Source organism: Mya arenaria, chromosome 2 (genome assembly GCF_026914265.1).
Source record: "Mya arenaria isolate MELC-2E11 chromosome 2, ASM2691426v1".
NCBI classification, from domain to species: domain Eukaryota; kingdom Metazoa; phylum Mollusca; class Bivalvia; order Myida; family Myidae; genus Mya; species Mya arenaria.
Genome location: NC_069123.1, coordinates 6,200,854 through 6,222,150, shown reverse-complemented (window position 1 = coordinate 6,222,150; position 21,297 = coordinate 6,200,854). Strand labels below are relative to the sequence as shown.

Sequence of the window (21,297 nt, the reverse complement as noted above, 5' to 3'; positions counted from 1 at the left end):
CCCATCTGTTAATTGATGGGACTCGTTACCGTTGCCCACTGTGACGCACTCAGCACCTCCAGTTATGCCTTCGTCATTGCCACCCGGCTTGTGTTACCCGAAGCTGGGTTAAGTCTTGTGTCAATATTAAATAATGATTATAGTTTATTGTTCTGTGCTATGTAGGTTAATTAATTATTAAGATTGTTGGCTGTTTAGACGGTTTCGGGTTAAGGTTAGGCTTTGCTTGCTTTGTCTCTATATATAACATTCTTGGATGAAATGCTTAATATGTTAAACAGATTAAGTATTGTATTGTAATAAATTTTCAGAATTTCTGTATACACTTTGAAGTTTCTTGCAACTTATTTTCGTTAAATACTAGTTTTTGGTATTAAACTAAAACCTTAAAGCTCATTTAATTTAGCTGTTTATGCTCCTTTGAAACTGTATTAATTAATTTTGTTATTATATTATGGGATAATGTCTACAGCAAATGTACACATTGTGTTCTTGTGATAGTATGTATGTTTATATAATCATAGTATAGGCTTCAATCTAAACAAATTAAATATTTGATTATCTTTAAGCAATAATCTCCACCAAGACAAAAGGGTACCCATGCTGGTCTTCGAGAGCACAGTATGGTATTACAAAAAAAGAACGAGGTCTAGCACCAATCCATAACTTTTTAGCCGAAACCCTATTTGTACCGAAAAGTAATTATCCTTTTAGCTGTCGATCCGTGCATATGATATTCACCATACATTTTTGATAATGGTTAGAACATTTATCTGTAACTGCTTGGGTAGCTAAGTCATAATTCAGAGTTGGATCACATTCTTATTGTACTAGTAGGCCCCGTTGTAAATGTCAAGTCTTGTTAACTGGTTCCGAATATAATGCATAATAATAAAGGTATACGTCGACCCATGCGATGTTTCTAGAACAAGGCGTCGAATGTTCGTGTATGACTCATGCGATTGTCATAATTGTATATGCCAATTATGAGGCTGGGTGGATCCAAACCGGTTTAAAACCTTAGTGAATAACTGAATTCCTCTTCATTCGCTGACCACTGCAATATGGTACCACCACCCCCAACAAAAAAATAAAATTAAAAAAAAATAATTAGGGAAGGACTCGTCGAGATTTACAAGTTATCTCTGTGCTGTCGTTAGTTATTCTCGTTTGTCTGTCCGTCCGGCTGTGGGCTGTCGACAATTGCGCATAATCTTTTTTATAATATGTTGGAATTTTTTTAAAAAAATGGCTTAAATTAATGTCTCGGTTGATTCCATTGCAAGAATTGTAGCATAATCGATCTTGATTGTATTAATTTGAAACATAATTAATTACTTGATTATTATTTAACATCCTTGCACGTATTTTTTTTCTTTTTGGCTTGGCAATGAAGTTTATATCGAATTTTTCAGATATATACTTTATTTTGCCTATTATATATTTTGAATTGTACTACGGTCGTGAGTTTAACACCTACCATAAACAATACTACAAGTATACCATAATTTACAAAAAATGACTTATCGGTGTCTTTAGTTTCGTTTGATCTCCCGCCTATATAAGCTTAATGTTATTCTTGATGTACTTGTGAGAAAATTATTAATGATACAATATTTAATATTGCATGTCACTGGTAATAGAAACCGACCGTGAAATAATTACATGTTAGTCATTTTTTCGTTATTGCATACTATGATTATTCAAGAAGTATCAAATTTATGACATAATAATTATGATTCACAACGTGCCTTCACATTACCGTCTTCAATTATTTAGTAATTGCTAGTTTTTTTTCTAAATTTGAGGTTGCTTTATTAAATAAGATTTTTTTTATTAAACAGACGGAATTTATGATATGATATGTTTTAGGCGGGATTCCATTCATTGTAGAAGTTATCTGATATCAATTAAATTGACAGAGGTGTCAAAAAACGTGTTAAAATTAGTTTATATAATAGCAGAAAAACACCTTTTGCAACTTAAGAAAATTAAAATAACAAAAGAATGTATTTTGTGTCAGAAACATTGATAATATGATTATGATAAATTTCTCTTTTTTTGGAAATGACCCTCTTTTCAAAATCAAACATACACATGTATAACTAATATATTATATTTTATGTGCTTAACCTTTTACTACTTACTAAATAATGTATTTATGGAAATTATTAATTACTGATAACAAGATTGTAACCGTGTATTAAATAGCTGAAAACGTACAAATATAGTAAATGATTGGTGAGTGCTAAATGATTTACTGTGATCTTCTATTGTCTCATACGGTAGAAACATTGTGTTTTCTGCACCTTTCTTCCTAATTAAACTGGGAATCCTTCATAAAAACCATTGTTTTCGACATTTGTTTTTCCTTTTTTGTATATTGAACCAATTGTATCAATTGTGGTAAATCTTATTTGGAAGTAAGAGTGCAATTTTAAGTGAAGGTAAATGTGATTACAACTTTTCTAAACATATCAACAAAAATGGTGGTTAAGAAAATTTAAATAACTTTTCATTTTCCACATTGTGTGGTTTGCATTCTGCATCTATTTAACTATTAAAGAAACGTCAAGTCGTTTGTATTGCACTCCAAACAGCAGCTCAACAGCACATCCATTCATACGATCATTTACAAAAACCAAGTAACTTCAGACTAAGATATGTACGACGTGGTACAGAAAGTCATCAAATTTGAATCAGAAAATTTCATAAAAGTCGTATTAGTTTGCTTATTCATGTTCGCTGAAAAGGCTCGTTTTAAAACGGTATGTGTCTATGAAAGGCACAAACAAAACCTCTATGGATAGGCATTACAACTCAGCGGCTATGAAATTGCTCTAGCGATTTCGCACCGTAGGACCCTATTGTGCGACAACACGATAGTTTTCACGCGGACCGGGATACCAACTCGATGCTGTCATGTTTGGTGTACTTGCAACACTAGTGTATCTCACCCTAGAATAATGCTTCAGATAGGCCATTTTGCCATGCGCCGCTCATTTTTACAGCATCCGCGCAGGAGCAATGGCCCCGTGAAATTCGTGAAAGCAAAACATTCATTTCACAGCAGGGTGATATGTGACTGTCAATGCTTATTTAGATTTATGATTAAGAATAAATTATTGCAATATCCTCATTTCGTGTTTCACCATAATATGCAGTTTTTATTTTCATAAAATTAAATTTTGACTACCTGTTTTCGGCATCGTCACCATACGTATGTCAAACCGCACGAGTATTACAATACCTTCGAATTTGTCTTGGTCATGTCGCTACCAGTTTAAGTAGTCCGATCCATGAATAATCTATTTTTGTGTAAGCTGCACCAACTTAAGTGTTAAATGTCGATGCCTGGTTTCCCCATATATGATTTGGTTTGAACATTAAGATGTTGCTGGCTTACTCTGTCGTAGATATTGGTCTCCTCTGTTGTTACTCGACTAGCCTACCAGGCCTCACAAATATAGCCTTTCCCATCTGTGTTGCACTTATAATGTAATTTAAGTGAACAGTTGCAATGAACAGTTTCAAACCGAACCTGCTGCTTTTATTTGTTTGTGTTTTTGTGTTCTTCCAAATGATCTACCTTCCAGAATGAACTCCTGTACGCCACTTAAAGGGTGGGACTTAGTAACAGTTACTCCCTGTATTTGTTAGCGTTCAAGTTTGGCGATATTTAGAAAAAAGAGCGAATCTGCAGCTAAGGTAGCCCTTTCATTTTTCTGTAAATCGTCAAAATTGGACTCAAACTCATTTGGTGTTTTTGTTGCATTCGTCAAAATCGATGTACGTAAAATTAATTAAAATATCGTTTGAAAGTCCTCGATTATGTCGTTTTAACATACCAACATTTAAACACCAAGGCTCATTTGCCGGTGCTACTGTCAGTTCATTACTGTTTCTTTTAAATGCGCTATTGAAATGATTAATGCTTCTGATCAAAGAAAAATATATAGATTTTTAACAAAGATATCAATTTGATAGAAGATATTCATAGCTGATAAGTCAACAGTCACTACAATAACTAAAATATTAAATAGTCTACATTCTTTCTGAAGTTATGGTATAAAAATGTCTGTCTTTGTAAAGAAGTACCTTTTATTGCAAAACTATTGCAAACCAAATCATCATTTTTATTAATTCGAACTCAGATGTCCCCTATTAAAAAGGAAGCTACATTCCCGAGGAGATAACTTGGTTGGTGTTTAAATTGTAACTAACTCCTAGTAGGTTTTAATTACCCATGAAGCATTAAATAAATTCAAGATCATACTCATATTCCGTATCATAAATAGTCCTTTGATATTCTATACCGAAACCAAATGTTACCCAAAACTTGCTCATAGCCTCTTAAACAAAGTCAGAATTCCTATTAATCATTTACCATCCATTCATTTCGCACTGATGATTGGCCTAACACGAACATAATGTGTGTGTCGGGTTACCCTACCCAACCTTACCCAACCTAATAAAAGCCGCAGACCATAGATCTGTTGTTTAAATAAAATAAAAAAATAACAACAGAAAACGGTCCTCACGCCATAAACATAATTTGGATTAAACATAAATTTTCAGTATATTTTGACAAATAATAATACACCATAAAACACCAATATATAAATGAAATTTGCCAAAAAAGAATGCAAGAAAATGATATTGACAAAGTCTGTTTGGAAAATAATCTCCACCAACCCTACCTTATAATTTTAGGGATGTTACCCTAAACAAACAATTATTTTTTAGGCCTTATACTCGTACAATACCAAAATTTTATTTCGGAAACTCGCACATTAAGGATAAGATATTGTATAAAACACATTAAAATGAATTAAGCAAGTCGTCCACAATGAGGCTTTAGAAATAAACACCAGAACATTTACAAGACTAATGGATTTCGTATTCCAAAATTCGACCACCCAATATTTTGGACTAGCATTACTCATGACGGTTTTTGCTAACGACGTAACGCATTTGTTATTATCTACGTGAGGCGGATATTCTTTAAACGCTTAAATAATCGTATCGATATAGCATAAATATATAAAATATAAATACATCAAAATGATATATTCAAAGCAGTTTTTTAACGAATTAGATGGAAGGAAAACAGAACCGAACTGCACCGACTTAACCGAATTCAGTTAGGGTTTCATGCCAAAATAATTGCGTAAGAATAAACAATCCCACACATATTAGATGCACATATATTCTAGTTTATCGAAAAATAATATTCTGAGATTGTACTGCCTTACAGCTCTATTTCATTTTGTCTTGATTTCAATTTTCGAAATCTTTAATGTGGTAAAATTTGATATCATAACAGGAGGTATCTGAACTTTAAAACATATCCGCACAATATCGTATTTTTTTGTATATGCCTATAAAATGGTGACCATGACAATACATAAAATAGTATAAGACTGAATATCTATCGATCAGTCCAAAAAATAACTTCATTGTTTCAACTAACATCTCTAAAAAAGATAGGTTGGCCTAACTTTGTTTTCTATATTTTTTTGAGAACATGGATTCTGTACCAAACCAAACCGACCTTATATATCAGGGTATATCACTATTGGTCGGTCCGGTTATGATGTCTTTATACAGATGATGTGTCTTTAATCAAAGTAATATTTTATATCAAATAGCTATTGTTATTAAAAATACTTTATTGAATGTTGAAATATACGTAAATGTTTAGTACAGCCTCCAAATTGAGTTACACATAGTATGTTGTGTTATAATGACATGAATACTTGGGTGTGACTAATTATAACATCATATACTATTTACAATTATATTTTACATGTTTTATATACGCGTTGACATGATATATGAAAACAATGTGTATATATATATGTAGACCATGTACATGTCTGTGCTGTTCTGTTCTGTGCTGTTATATTATGTTCTATTATGTTGTATTCTGTTCTGTTATGTTCTCTGTTTTGGTGGAAAATGGCTGGTTTCTAAAACTCTCATATCTTTTCAGCATGTAACTGCAACCTCCACGCCAAACACTGTCGGTTCAACATGGAGCTGTACGAGCTGTCAGGGTACGTTTCCGGCGGGGTCTGCCGGAAGTGCCGTCACAACACGGAGGGCCGCTTCTGTAACCATTGTCGGGAGGGATTCTACAGGGATCCGCGAAGGGACATTACCCACAGAAAGGCGTGCAGAGGTATGGATAGTTTATTATGTATATGTATTTACAATTCGAGGTACTGGGATACAAAAGGACACAAAACCCAAATTTTTATTTTAATAACTTAGAAATATTTTGTTGTTAGAATTATTACGAAAGAACATACCGCGAGAAACGCTGTAGTTAGAATTGACGATTTGCATAGGCAATGAATGATGTCCTAAGGTACATTAACATCGCTTTTTAAATAGCAATATATTTACGTCCTGCAATACTTGAATAAATTAAGTCATAACTGCGCCTAGTTGTAAATATTTACTCAAAAGGTAATATCAAATTAACATAAGAAAAACATGAGGGAATAAAAAAAATCCATATGCAGAAGAATTTGTCAATCCAGATGTTTACAAGACATACGAGGTCATAAAATATGGAAAAGAATGGATGCTAGGCTAGAATTTCGACATTTTCTTTTAAAGTATGGTATTTTATTAAAGTAAAGCTGTTACCTAAGATGCTAGCTTTGGTACTACACATGGGAGTACTCTTTAAATATAGGCCGGCGAATCTTTAATACGCGATATTTATGACAGCTTTCAGGACAAAACTGACGTGTTTTAGCTCAGTTTTGCTCAAAAATTGAGATTTAGTTTCACTGGGGTCGAAATTTACTTGACACTGGTTGTCAAAACTGGTGTCGATATATCAAGCTACCCGAAATTAAGCTTTGTCAATTATCGTCAAGTTACTGTATGAAACATTTTTCAGATTATAGCGATCCGCTTCAAAATACAATGTTTGTATATCATTAGGATTTACAAATATTAAACAGAATAACATTAACCTAATTTCAAAATACTGCAGACGTACATTTATACGTTTTATATTATATTTCTATTTGTGTATTTATTAAATATCTTAAGTCATTTCCTATTAAACTAAAATTATTTCTTAACGTAAAGTGACACTCTTATTCAAAATCAATACATTAACACGTATATCAAACATACATTTTCAGTGATAAACCTTTAACTACTTACTAAATAATGCATTTATGGAAAATATTTGTACATTGTAACTCATAACAAGATTGTAACCATGTATTTAATAGCTGAACCCGCAAAAATATTAAATAATTGGTGAGTGCTAAAAGATTTACTGTGATCTACTATCGTCGCATAAGATAGAAATACGTCTTTTCTGCACCTTTTTCAAATTAAACTCGGTATCCTTTATAAGAACCATTGTGTTCGACATTTATTCATCCTTTTTGGTATATTAAAACAACTGTAGTAATTGTGGTAGATCTTTTTGGGAGTGAGAGTGCATCTTCAAGCTTCATGGACATTACATGTATCTAAAATTAGCACTTTCATCTTAAAATATAAAAGAAACACGTATTCAATGTTTATTAATTTGATAATAATCATTAACAAATTGACAAAAAAAAGGATTTGACTTAAGATTTTGTTTTAATGTCGACCTAGATATACTTTATTACTTGTATTTGGCAACCTTAGGCTAATATAGCTCTTTGTTTTACACCATATAAAACAAATCAAAAGAAAGATTTTGTGCTAATCCTGGCCTCAATGAAAACATTCACACAAGATGGGCGTTCTATTCGCCGTGTTTACGATCCGAACAGAAAGGATCCAACTGCTTTCCAAAATCGTTCAGAGATATTTTGAGAAGTTCAAAAAGTATAAACAAACATTCCAATCAATGGATTTATTATTGAGAAAAGGAGCAGATGTTTCTCCAAGACAAACAGTATAGCTAAATTTATTTTTATTAAACAGTATGTATTCATTACATTTTTGGTTAAGATTTTTGGGAGCCAACGTATTATCATTTTTTGGAATTTATAATATAATTTAAATGTCCCAAACTCAGGTAAACCAGGGGCAAGTTCAGAATTTGACGTTATATGGGGCGTAACTTAGGGACTGCGACCTTCCCTCAGAACCGAAACTTATTTTGTTTGAAATGTTGGCAGGGGGGTTGGAAGAAAAAATTAACAATTTTTAGTCAGAAACGATGCATTTCTGGCGTATAATATCACTTTTTCTCCAAATCTGAAAATAAAATAAAATTGAACGATTTGAGGGGGAGGGGGGGGCGCCGGGTACACCCCCGGATCCGCTAGTGTAAACTACTAATAAGATTATCTTACGAACACGGCTCACTTGGTAGACATAACCAAACATTTAAACAGAAGTACCGGCGCAAAGTCTTTAAAATACATATACGTCACAAAATGATGCTTAAACAGAAAAGCCAGACGCAATAAAAACGAATTAAGAGTAAAACAGTTACTCATCGTAGTACATATTGATTGTTACTTATTATTCCACAGAGAACCGTAAAGCGAATACAGGCATACGCTGGGCATAATAAGCCACGAAGTTGGTTTCCTTAACATACCGCCAGTCGCTTCGAGCTTCCAAAACACACCTTATCTCTCGAAAGGTTCATAAATTAATTATAAGAGAAACATAAACAACCATTTGCTCAGATGTAGAGTGTTTTAGTGTTTGTCTGTAGCAGATGGTGAAGAAAATACAGGAAATAAAATATTTCAGGAAGTTTTGTTCGCGTGTGCTTGTAACATTAGAACACTGTTTTATTCAAACTGTATGCCCTCAATAAGACAGTCGTACGTCCAAATACAATTAGAAGGATTTGCAAATGTACTGTGATGAACCCTCGATATATTTTTTATATCCATACAGTAAATGTCCGCCATTAAAACTCGTGTTGATGTTTAGAATCGGAAACCAGACAGTAGTGACCTTGTCTGCCTTCAATGCAACCATAAAAGATAACTCAAAATATAATAGATCTCAATTGTTTGGAAAACCGCCGAAAATTATATTTTACCTAAATAATAAGTAACGCTTTAAGAAAACATGAATTTTCAAACATAAATATTAAAAACTACGATCTGATCTTTGATCAGCAATTCTTATTTCACCGGTTTTTCAGACATTTTCGAAAAAGTTTTGGCTGATTCCAAGACAAAAAAAAGTTGTCAAAATGGTCAATCTGTGAGAGCGCTTCTTCAAGATGGAATTATAACCTTGACTAGAATATAAAATATTCTCTATCACTATTTCAGCCTGCAACTGTCATATGATCGGCGCACTCGGGAAGACGTGTAACGCTACCACGGGCCAGTGCCAGTGTAAGGATGGGGTTATTGGGCTCACTTGCAACATGTGTGCGCCCGGGTACCAGCAGAGCAGATCACCTATAGCTCCATGCATTGCTATCAGTACGTTTTACGTTTTATCGATGTAATGTATCCATACCATCAATAGCTCAATGCACAGTCATTTTTACGTTTTACTATTATCGACGCAGTTCGATGGATGTCAGTGCTTTTTGCTGTCCGAACATGTAATATTTCGTTTTCTTTTGTCACGAAAACGATTGGTCGATTAATAACTTATCATCAGATATACTATCACAACGGGTAAAACTATTTTTTAATGTAAATGAGCATATGATTGATAAACACAATATATAAGCATGCATTTCAAATAGACCAAAAATTTTATAATGCGAAAGAAACATATCTTGGTCTGGCACCATGACAAGAGGAAATGGAAAAGCGCAAGATCGTTAATCATAATACATAATCGCTGGTTACAAATTTTCTTTAACTTAAGGAAATATTCACGATCGTTTCCAACCATTTCTTAAAATAATATTGTTTGTATTTTCAGAAACACCTGGAAAGCCAAGACCACCGCCACCTTCACAAAACCAAAACACAGGTACAATACATACTTTTTATTCTATGTCTTCAATATTACATTAAATTCAGTGGCGGTATTCAATATTCATTATTCAACTTAACTTAAGGTCACACATCATTGACTTCATTCACTCTATTGGTCAGTTATTAATAACAAGTAATCCGATAAGCTACATCGTTCTTATATCCAATTAAGACCAATATCGAACACCAGCCCAGGGCTTGCGACAAGACTGTTTTGACCGGCATCTTAAATGGACAACAGTGTCTCACTTCTCATAGTCAATTTCAATTATGTATTGTCTTTTTCAGAAGAATTAATAACAAACAAATTTTAAATTTTCATTAGACCATTACTGTAACTCTGTCTTCAATATTGAAAATCCGCCTGTTCAGGAATGTCTGTTTGATATCGAAGAACAGATAAAACAAAATAAACAAAAACACCTCATTTATATAATTGTCTGAATGCCTCTGTCTAACTTCATTCATATTTTACCTGCCATGTTCAAGGAATTTGACCCACAAAGATAGTTATTCTTATAGCTCACTCAACCTGAATGTTAACTTTTGGTATCATTTTAAAGGTGTTTGCTTAAGGATTGCTTAAAACGTAAAAAAAATACCTTACATAAATTATACATAAAGTTATTACTATTTGTATATTTGTAATCATCTTCAATGATTTAGACTTTCGTACTCTGCACACTTGGGTTGATACCTCAATTCAACATTTATCATGCACTTGGGTTAAATACCTCAATACAACATTTACCATGTACTTGGGTTGAATACCTCAATACAACATTTACCATGTACTTGGGTTGAATACCTCAATACAACATTTACCATGCACTTGGGTTAAATACCTCAATACAACATGTACCATGTACTTGGGTTAAATACCTCAATACAACATTTACCATGTACTTGGGTTAAATACCTCAATACAACATTTACCATGCACTTGGGTTGAATACCTCAATACAACATGTACCATGCACTTGGGTTAAATACCTCAATACAACATTTACCATGTACTTGGGTTAAATACCTCAATACAACATTCACCATGCACTTGGGTTGAATACCTCAATACAACATTTACCATGCACTTGGGTTAAATACCTAAATACAACATTTACCATGTACTTGGGTTAAAAACCTTAATACAAGATGTACCATGCACTTGGGTTGAATACCTCAATACAACATTTACCATGTACTTGGGTTAAAAACCTTAATACAACATGTACCATGCACTTGGGTTAAATACCTCAATACAACATTTACCATGCACTTGGGTTGAATACCTCAATACAACATGTACCATGCACTTGGGTTAAATACCTCAATACAACATTTACCATGTACTTGGGTTAAATACCTCAATACAACATTCACCATGCACTTGGGTTGAATACCTCAATACAACATTTACCATGCACTTGGGTTAAATACCTAAATACAACATTTACCATGTACTTGGGTTAAAAACCTTAATACAAGATGTACCATGCACTTGGGTTGAATACCTCAATACAACATTTACCATGTACTTGGGTTAAAAACCTTAATACAACATGTACCATGCACTTGGGTTAAATACCTCAATACAACATTTACCATGCACTTGGGTTGAATACCTCAATACAACATTTACCATGCACTTGGGTTGAATACCTCAATACAACATTTACCATGCACTTGGGTTGAATACCTCAATACAACATTTACCATGTACTTGGGTTAAAAACCTTAATACAACATGTACCATGCACTTGGGTTGAATACCTCAATACAACATGTACCATGCACTTGGGTTAAATACCTCAATACAACATTTACCATGCACTTGGGTTGAATACCTCAATACAACATTTACCATGCACTTGGGTTAAATACCTCAATACAACATTCACCATGCACTTGAGTTGAATACCTCAATACAACATTTACCCTGCACTTGGGTTAAATACCTCAATACAACATTTACCATGTACTTGGGTTAAAAACCTTAATACAACATTTACCATGTACTTGGGTTAAATACCTCAATACAACATTTACCATGTACTTGGGTTAAATACCTCAATACAACATTTACCATGTACTTGGGTTAAAAACCTTAATACAACATTTACCATGTACTTGGGTTAAATACCTCAATACAACATTTACCATGCACTTAAGTTGAATTCCTCAATACAACATTTACCCTGCACTTGGGTTAAATACCTCAATACAACATTTACCATGTACTTGGGTTAGATACCTCAATACAACATGTGTCATGCAATTGGGTTAGATACCTCAATACAACATGTGTTTGTCATGCAATTGGGTTAGATACCTCAATACAACATTTGTCATGCAATTGGGTTAGATACCTCAATACAACATTTGTCATGCAATTGGGTTAGATACCTTAATACAGCATTAGTCATGCAATTGGGTTAGATACCTCAATACAACATTTGTCATGCAATTGGGTTATATACCTCAATACAACATGTGTCATGCAATTGGGTTAGATACCTCAATACAACATTTGTCATGCAATTGGGTTAGATACCTCAATACAACATTTACCATGCACTTGGGTTAAATGCCTTAATACATCATGTACCATGCACTTGGGCAGGATACCTCAAGACACCATTTACCATGCACTTATCTCAAAATGCATTTTATCGAAACACTCTTGTCTAATAAAAGATATCAACGTGATGTTTAACACGCATTTTGCGATAGTTATCACAAATTGGAACTTATCGAAATGTTTTGTTTTATCTTTGCAGACGGAAAATGCAAATCGAAGTGCAATAAATCCCGGCGTTTGAAGTTCAGCAAATTCTGCCGAAGAGACTATGGTAGTACCATGTTATCACTATCGAAATCCTGTTTGTAAAATTGGGATATTCTAAATATTGTAAATCAAAATGTTCAATCGAAAATAATTTTTGTAAAATTCTAAATATTTCAAATACTTTTAAACGTTTTGTGCAATTATTGAAACATTAAAATATTTGTATAGTTTGCTAAAACTTGGCATGACATTTTTGCTGACGTTACATATTTATTTGTTACATCATCATCTTCACAAGTTTATAATCGTCCTTTAATATTTGAAATTTACAGCAATAAAAGCAGAGATAGTTGCAAAGCAGGACGTCGGCGAATTCGTTAAGTTTACGATCAACGTTTTGACGTCATATAAGAAAATCACGGACCGCAAAATGAACAAGCGAGGCGAAACACTCTTATGGGTCCCGAAGCAGGATCTGCGGTGCCGATGTCCAAGGATGAAGCTTCGAGAAACGTATATGATTGTCGGAAAGGTGAAGCCAAACGAAACAAGACCGGGTTTTATTGCAGACAGACGGAGTATTGTTCGAACTTGGAGGAACAAATGGCAGAAAAGATTACGACAATATCAGAAACAAGAGATGAAAGGAAGTTGTTACCAAAAATACACAGACTGATTATCGTTATTATGGTGATATGTAGCAAAAAATATGTAGAACTATACGCTGTTTTGATAAATACCTCATGTTCGTGATACTTGTTCATTGGTTGAAATACCGACGAACGACGCAACTGCCCGGATTGGACAATTTGAAAGGAAAAACTGATTCGATTGGACAATTTGAAAAAAAAAACCTGATTCGATTGGACAATTTGAAAAAGCTGCTACGTTGAGGTGAACTCAACCGTGACGATAAGGTCACGCGGAATTCATGCATTAATGAATGGAAAAGTGCCCATAACTCGGGTTTTGTCGCGTTGTTCTCTTTCGCCAAAGAAGTAAATACTCATCGCAGAGTCATTCTATTCATGACAAGGGCTTTGAGGATCGTTGTGACTTTGAAAGAAAGTGTTGCTGTAATGAATTCCATTGCGAAATAGACGCTTCTGATTACAGACACATTGTGAAATGTGTACTATTATTAATATTTGTAACACTTCAGTATGTTGACCGAGGAGTTTATTGAGCAGTGGTAAATATTGTGGATATTAGTGCTTTTTCACACTTATTTCTTAAAGAAATTCATCAACGCTAAAATACAAAATATGCCTCAGCTGAAATAGATTTCTGAATATTTTTAACTGCTACTCTGTGAGTTCCGCACTTCATATCCTTTAAGGGATTAAACCTTTATTGTATTTTGATTACTTACGTTACATGTTAAAACATAACAAAAATGCCTGATTCATTTTGTTGCATTTTCAGCAAGGGTATGATGAAAATGCGTCAATAATAATTTATGTAAAAGTTCAACAGTGTGTGTATACCACGTGATGAATTACGTCATTTATATAAATGCTACATCGGAAGGCAATATTTTACTTCGAATGAAGACTTAAAACAAAGATGACTTTACTATTTCTGTACCATTTTAAGCGAAACATAGCACAGTATACGCTGCTTACATAGCCCCGTATTCGGTCTTTTAAAAGTGTTTGATTTGGAGTTTACGAATATTACTTTACTACGTATCATTTATGACGTAATTTATCACGTGGTTCACACATACTGTTCAATGACCTCAAAGAAACATACATGACTGACTTGCGTTTGATGTTTAGATTTGTGCACAAAGCAAAGCTTTTAAAAGCAACAAGAATATGCACATATATTTTATTTGTGGTTTTCATTTGAACGATAGCTTTTGACTTTATGTTGGGTAATAAATATACTTATTAAGAAAGTACGGTAAATGACAAAAGCTTCGATTTTTTATTTATGTTTTGCTTCGCATTTGTTCACAAAATTGTAAATTGTGTTGTTGTTAACCAGGGTATTCAATTTTAAACGCCACCCTGGCTAAACTGATAGTTGTACTATATAATACGTTAAGGTATTATTCGAAAACGCTTTAATAAAAAAAAAATCTACGAATTAAAAAAACCAAGAACGGTACATGATTAGGAAATTTATAAGCCTCTGACCTGTTTATATTATTACCAAATAATAGAATATTTCTTTGTAATAAATTTGATATAAATTCCCTATGATGAAAATAAAACAATGGTATAAATCACTTAGTACACTGTTTTAGTACAGGGTCCGCATTTATAAAGCACCTTAAGTCATTTTCTTACTTTAGTCGATTTCTTAAAATATTCAAAGTCAAATTAAAAGAAAAGAAGATACATGTTTAGCATTTTAATGTGTTTTTCTCCATATGGTCAATGAAAATAGTGTATTTCAGAAATTATTAAGTTTTTTGTTTTATCATCTGAAAAAGGAGATACTCAAATTAGAAAATGACTTAAGATGGTTTATGAATGCCTTGGGTATTTTTATAAAAAAATACAGACTTTAACGTCAAAAAAACTCTTAAATTTTGCTTGTAATTTGACTTAAATTGTTTTTAAATTGACTTAAGTTAAGAAATAATTTAAGATGTTTTATGAAAATCGGCCCAAATATATTCATAATACATGACTTGTTGTAAAGCCGACAGTGTTGTACGTTTTAGTTATGTTGTTATTATTATTATCATCATCATGTTATTTTACGTGTCATTTTGTCATTACGTTATGATGTAATTATTACTTTCATAATATCATTTTTTCATTACGTTAGTCACATTTTTTTCCAGTAAACGTTAGGTTTCTCGTTATTGAGAAATGTTGGTCTTAAGAAATGTTGTACAAGCCTAAGCTGGCTTGTATGGGAAAACCCCGAATACATTTATATAAGTAGTTTTTTGGTTGAAGTATTTTAACCGAAATTCGGGAAAGCTCCACAAATAATTTTGACCAATTTACTGTGTAGAAATTGTTATATTTGTAGGTCGAAATTATAAAAGCATCAATTTTAAACAAAATCTGAGTAAAAATGTCTGAGTAAAAAAAAACGTTTTCATACATAATCGTTAAAAGTTGACAATTCTAATAGTTTTACCTTTTTGGGGCTATTTCCTTCGGACCGGTCAGTCAAAGCCTTTCCAAAACTACCTGACATCAAATGAATATGTATCTGTTACCCTTCGTTATTTAAAATGCAATGTTAAATCTAAGTTCTCTTTATGTAAACCACAATATAGTTAGTGCCAGTGTTACCACACTGTGATTTGCTTTTTTATCCATTAAATTATGTGTTTTCCTTGTAAGTTATCATGACACCGTGTCAGTAAATCTATTAAAATCTAGAAGTAAAACGTCTAGTTTGTTTACTTTTCGTGTGGTACCTTTCGTATGTTGCGAAGATCTTAAAAGGTCTTCCATATTCCTACGCCTACACTCGCATGTTGAGAAAACCCAACAAAGTATCCCATATTTTAACGCCTTAACTCGTATGTTGCGGAAATCCAACAAAGTGTCCCATATTTTAACGCATTAACTCGTATGTTGCGGAAATCCAACAAAGTATCCCATATTTTAACGCATTAACTCGAATGTTGCGGAAATCCAACAAAGTATCCCATATTTTAACGCCTTAACTCGTATGTTGCGGAAATCCAACAAAGTATCCCATATTTTAACGCATTAACTCGTATGTTGCGGAAATCCAACAAAGTATCCCATATTTTAACGCATTAACTCGTATGTTGCGGAAATCCAACAAAGTATCCCATATTTTAACGCATTAACTCGTATGTTACGGAAATCCAACAAAGTATCCCATATTTTAACGCCTTAACTCGTATGTTACGGAAATCCAACAAAGTATCCCATATTTTAACGCCTTAACTCGTATGTTGCGGAAATCCAACAAAGTATCCCATATTTTAACGCATTAACTCGTATGTTACGGAAATCCAACAAAGTATCCCATATTTTAACGCATTAACTCGTATGTTACGGAAATCCAACAAAGTATCCCATATTTTAACGCATTAACTCGTATGTTACGGAAATCCAACAAAGTATCCCATATTTTAACGCCTTAACTCGTATGTTGCGGAAATCCAACAAAGTATCCCATATTTTAACGCATTAACTCGAATGTTGCGGAAATCCAACAAAGTATCCCATATTTTAACGCATTAACTCGTATGTTGCGGAAATCCAACAAAGTATCCCATATTTTAACGCATTAACTCGTATGTTGCGGAAATCCAACAAAGTATCCCGTATGTTGCGGAAATCCACCAAAGTATCCCATATTTTAACGCCTTAACTCGTATGTTGCGGAAATCCAACAAATTATCTCATATTTTAACGCCTTAACTCGTATATTGCGAAGATACAACACAGTAACCCATATTTTAACGCCTTAACTCGTATATTGCGAAGATACAACAAAGTATCCCATATTTTAACGCCTTAACTCGTATATTGCGAAGATACAACAAAGTATCCCATATTTTAACGCCTTAACTCGTATATTGCGAAGATACAACAAAGTATCCCATATTTTAACGCCTTAACTCGTATATTGCGAAGATACAACAAAGCATCCCATATTTTAACGCCTTAACTCGTATATTGCGAAGATACAACAAACTATCCCATATTTTAACGCATTAACTCGTATATTGCGAAGATACAACAAAGTATTCCATATTTAACGCCTTAACTCGTATATTGCGAAGATAAAACAAAGTATCCCATATTGTAACCCCTTAACTCGTATATTGCGAAGATACAACAAAGTATCCCATATTTAACGCCTTAACTCTTATGTTGCGAAGATACAACAAAGTATTCCATATTTTAACGCCTTAACTCGTATATTGCGAAGATAAAACAAAGTATCCAATATTTTAACGCCTTAACTCGTACAAAGTCTTCCATATTCCGACTCCTTCACTCGTATGTTTCGAAGATTCTACACAGTCTTCCATAGTCTAACGCCTTAACTCGTATGTTGCAATGATCCTACAAAGTCTTCCGTTTTTAACGACTTTACTCGTATGTTGCAAAGGTCCAACAAAGTATGACATATTCTTACGCCTTAACTCGCATGTTGCGAAGATCTTACAAAGTCGTATGTTTCGAAGACATCCTACAAAGTCTTCCATATTTTCTCGCCTTTACTCGTATGTTTCGAAGATCCTACAAAGTCTTCCATATGTTTCCGCCTTTACTCGTATGTTGCGATGATCCTACAAAGTTTTCCATAGTCTTACGCCTATACTCGTGTGTTGTGGAGACTACAAAGTCTTCTATATTCTTCCGCCTTTACTCGTATATTGCAATGATCCTACAAAGTCTTCCATATTCTGCCGTCTTTACTCGTATATTGCGACGATCCTACAAAGTCTTCCATATTCTTCCGTCTTTACTCGTATATTGCGACGATCCTACTCGTTTGCTTCGATGATCCTACAAAGTATTCCATACTCTTATGCCTTTAATCGTTTTTTTTTGCGAGGAGCCTTTATCGGCATAGCTTATAACTCAGACAACAATAGAACAAAACCTGAGATAATGCAATAAACCAACGGAAATGTGCAAGTTTTGCTTCAAAAATCTGAATTAGAAGGGAGTCGATTCTAGTACCGTTTATCCCTTTTCGGTTATTCTACGCTAGATTTCTTTTATATGGCGCTCACATTCATTGATAGAATTCGCGGGAACGGTCGTCTAATATCTTCTTTACTAAGATCATGTACATCGATCAAGGTCAAACGAACGCCAAAGGAGAGACACTCAACCAATGGGCGCTACTGGGACTAGCAAGGTAGCTCAATCTTCTTTACTGAGTGCATGCACATCAATCAAGGTCAATCGAACACCAAAGAAAAGACACTCCAACCAATGGACGCTACTGGGACAAGCCCGGTGGCTCAATCTTCTTAACTGAGATCATGCACATCAATCAAGGCAAAACAAACGCCGAAGAAGAGACACTTAACCTATGGGCGCTACAGGGACCAGCCCGGTAGCTCAATCTTCTTAACTGAGACCATGCACATCGATCAAGGCCAAACAAACGCCGAAGAAAAGACACTTAACCAATGGGCGCTACAGGGACTAGCCAGGTAGCTCAATCTTCTTTACTGAGACCATGCACGTCGATCAAGGCCAAACAAACGCCAAAGGAGAGACACTTAACCAATGGGCGCTACAGGGACCAGCCCGGTAGCTCAATCTTCTTAACTGAGACCATGCACGTCGATCAAGGCCAAACGAACGCCGAAGAAGAGACACTCAACCAATGGACGCTACTGGGACTAGCCAGGTAGCTCAATCTTCTTTACTGAGACCATGCACATCAATCAAGGCCAAACGAACGCCGAAGAAGAGACACTCAACCAATGGACGCTACTGGGACAAGACAGGTAGCTCAATCTTTTTTACTGAGACCATGCACATCAATCAAGGCCAAACGAACGCCGAAGAAGAGACACTCAACCAATGGACGCTACTGGGACAAGACAGGTAGCTCAATCTTCTTTACTGAGACCATGCACATCAATCAAGGCCAAACGAACGCCGAAGAAGACACACTCAACCAATGGACGCTATTGGGACAAGCCATGTAGCTCAATCTTCTTTACGGAGACCATGCACATCTATTAAGGCCAATCGAACGCCAAAGAAAAGACACTCCAACCAATGGGCGCTCTATGGACCAGCCCGGTAGCCTTATCTTCATAAAAATAAAACAGGAGCGACAACCCTATGACAACCGACATAACACATCTATTACAATATCGTTTTTGGGTAAAATCACTAAAACGGTCAGTTAAAATTAAATAAAGACTCACAAGCCTGCGTACAAAAAGACACAGGGGCAGTGATTACGAACAGTCTCAAGTCTGAGTTCAGACCAAAACTCATGATGGCAAAACTTCATTTCATTGTAATTTTCCTTCTATCAGAACATTGATGGTAAGATTTGTTGAAATATAACACTATTTGAACGTTTTACCAGTATTTACATATTTTTTGTAAAGGAAATGGCATGAATATGTTTTTTTTGTTCCTTTACATGCTTTTTTGAGTCTGAGTCTAGAATTGGACTTGGGACTGTTCGTAAGCATGGTCCAAAGGCCCACCAGTTTTTCGAAAGTTCATAAGCGTTATTAGCTTATTATAAGTATCTTATTTCACTAAGACAATTTTCTTACTTAATATTGATTTCAGTAAATAAAAAATAGCTTATGATGATTATACTCAAGTTATTTTCCCTTTAAAGCCGAAAATGTTAAAAGAATGTTAATATTACACATTCTATACCCAAACAAAAAAGTGAGGTAACCTTAATCCTGTTATTAGAGACTTAAGCGTATCGAAAAAGTGTGACCAGCGGCATATGCGCTAGTTTAAAGACAAAAGCGCGCGATTAAAGAACCATTTAACACAAGATATTTTGATGACGTTGAAGCATTCACTTTTGTCTAATCATAGTTATTGATCAACGAGTGCCAGGTGGGAAATGCTTTTACTTTTTATCCCGAGTATAAGGCCATTATCAGTGGCCCCCGTGGGCGAGATGTACTTTCAAAGCATTTTCGCTAATCTATATTAATTCAAATAAGATTGTGAATACAGCTTTTCGCTGATATGAAGCACTTTCGAGAATGTTTTCTTGCTGAAAACAAATACAGTAAAACCGCGATCGCTCGAGGACGCCGGGGCCCCGAGCTAAAACCTTGAGTGATCCGATTTTTCGAACGATCCAAGTTTCCATTTACGTTCGTCATAAGCTATCTTAAAGAGTAAGTTTGAAGTCGTCATACCGATTGTTTATCCATGATACCTTAGGATGAGAACAGTACAATTTGATTTGTATACTTATTAAAGTTGCTAAACAGTAAAATTTACAGAAAGATACTTTTTTTAATAGATATTTTTCAATTCATTTCAGCTCTAAATAAAACTGTTAAAATATTTCTGAAATATAGAATGCTTAATAAAAAAGGTGTGGGCAGATATCTTCATATTTACTATAATGTTGGTTAACTGAGGTGGGTGAAAAAGCATCTTTCATGGCGGCTCGTGTAAGATAGGTTCATCCCAACCCTCGCGCAGGGTATTCTCGTTTCCACAAAACACCCTTTTGGATGAATTTATCTTACACTCTCGGTCATGGGAGTAACATTTAATAACTGATCTTGGCTTCAGAAAAAAAAAAACGTAAGCTAGATTGAGACTAACATATTTCACTAAAGAATCGGTTTCTCCAACATGCTTGTCTTAATAAGATAAAGGTATTATACATTCATATAATTGAAATTCATATATTAAACAGATATATGCCGTCTGACAAATAAGATAAAGGTATTATACATTCATATAATTGAAATTCATATATTAAACAGATATATGCCGTCTGACAAGTGAACTTAAAGGCGATACTTAGCAAAGAGAAGTACACACTTGCGGATTTAGAGGGGGTGCACCCCGCGCGCGCTCCCCCTAAAATCGTCAACATTAACTTTAAGGTCAATATCGGAGAAAGAAATTATACAAATACGCTCAA

At 34.3% G+C, this 21,297-nt stretch overlaps 2 protein-coding genes across 2 annotated transcripts in view; both read left to right on the top strand.

Moving 5' to 3' along the window:
* The window catches only part of LOC128218125 (netrin-1-like), a 44,773-nt gene extending 28,692 nt beyond the window's left edge, over positions 1 to 16,081 (top strand). Inside the window, exons 2-6 of the mRNA XM_052925679.1 lie at positions 5,996 to 6,184; positions 9,270 to 9,425; positions 9,880 to 9,930; positions 12,713 to 12,784; positions 13,053 to 16,081. Coding sequence (XP_052781639.1) covers positions 5,996 to 6,184; positions 9,270 to 9,425; positions 9,880 to 9,930; positions 12,713 to 12,784; positions 13,053 to 13,396 — 812 coding nt within the window. The 3' untranslated portion in view covers positions 13,397 to 16,081. The remainder of the gene's footprint in view (positions 1 to 5,995; positions 6,185 to 9,269; positions 9,426 to 9,879; positions 9,931 to 12,712; positions 12,785 to 13,052) is intronic.
* Positions 16,082 to 18,826: 2,745 nt separating this feature from the next.
* Positions 18,827 to 21,297, top strand: part of LOC128205760 (uncharacterized) — a 51,646-nt gene continuing 49,175 nt past the window's right edge. The window contains exon 1 of the mRNA XM_052907696.1: positions 18,827 to 19,050. Within this exon, the coding sequence (XP_052763656.1) occupies positions 18,827 to 19,050 (224 nt within the window). The remainder of the gene's footprint in view (positions 19,051 to 21,297) is intronic.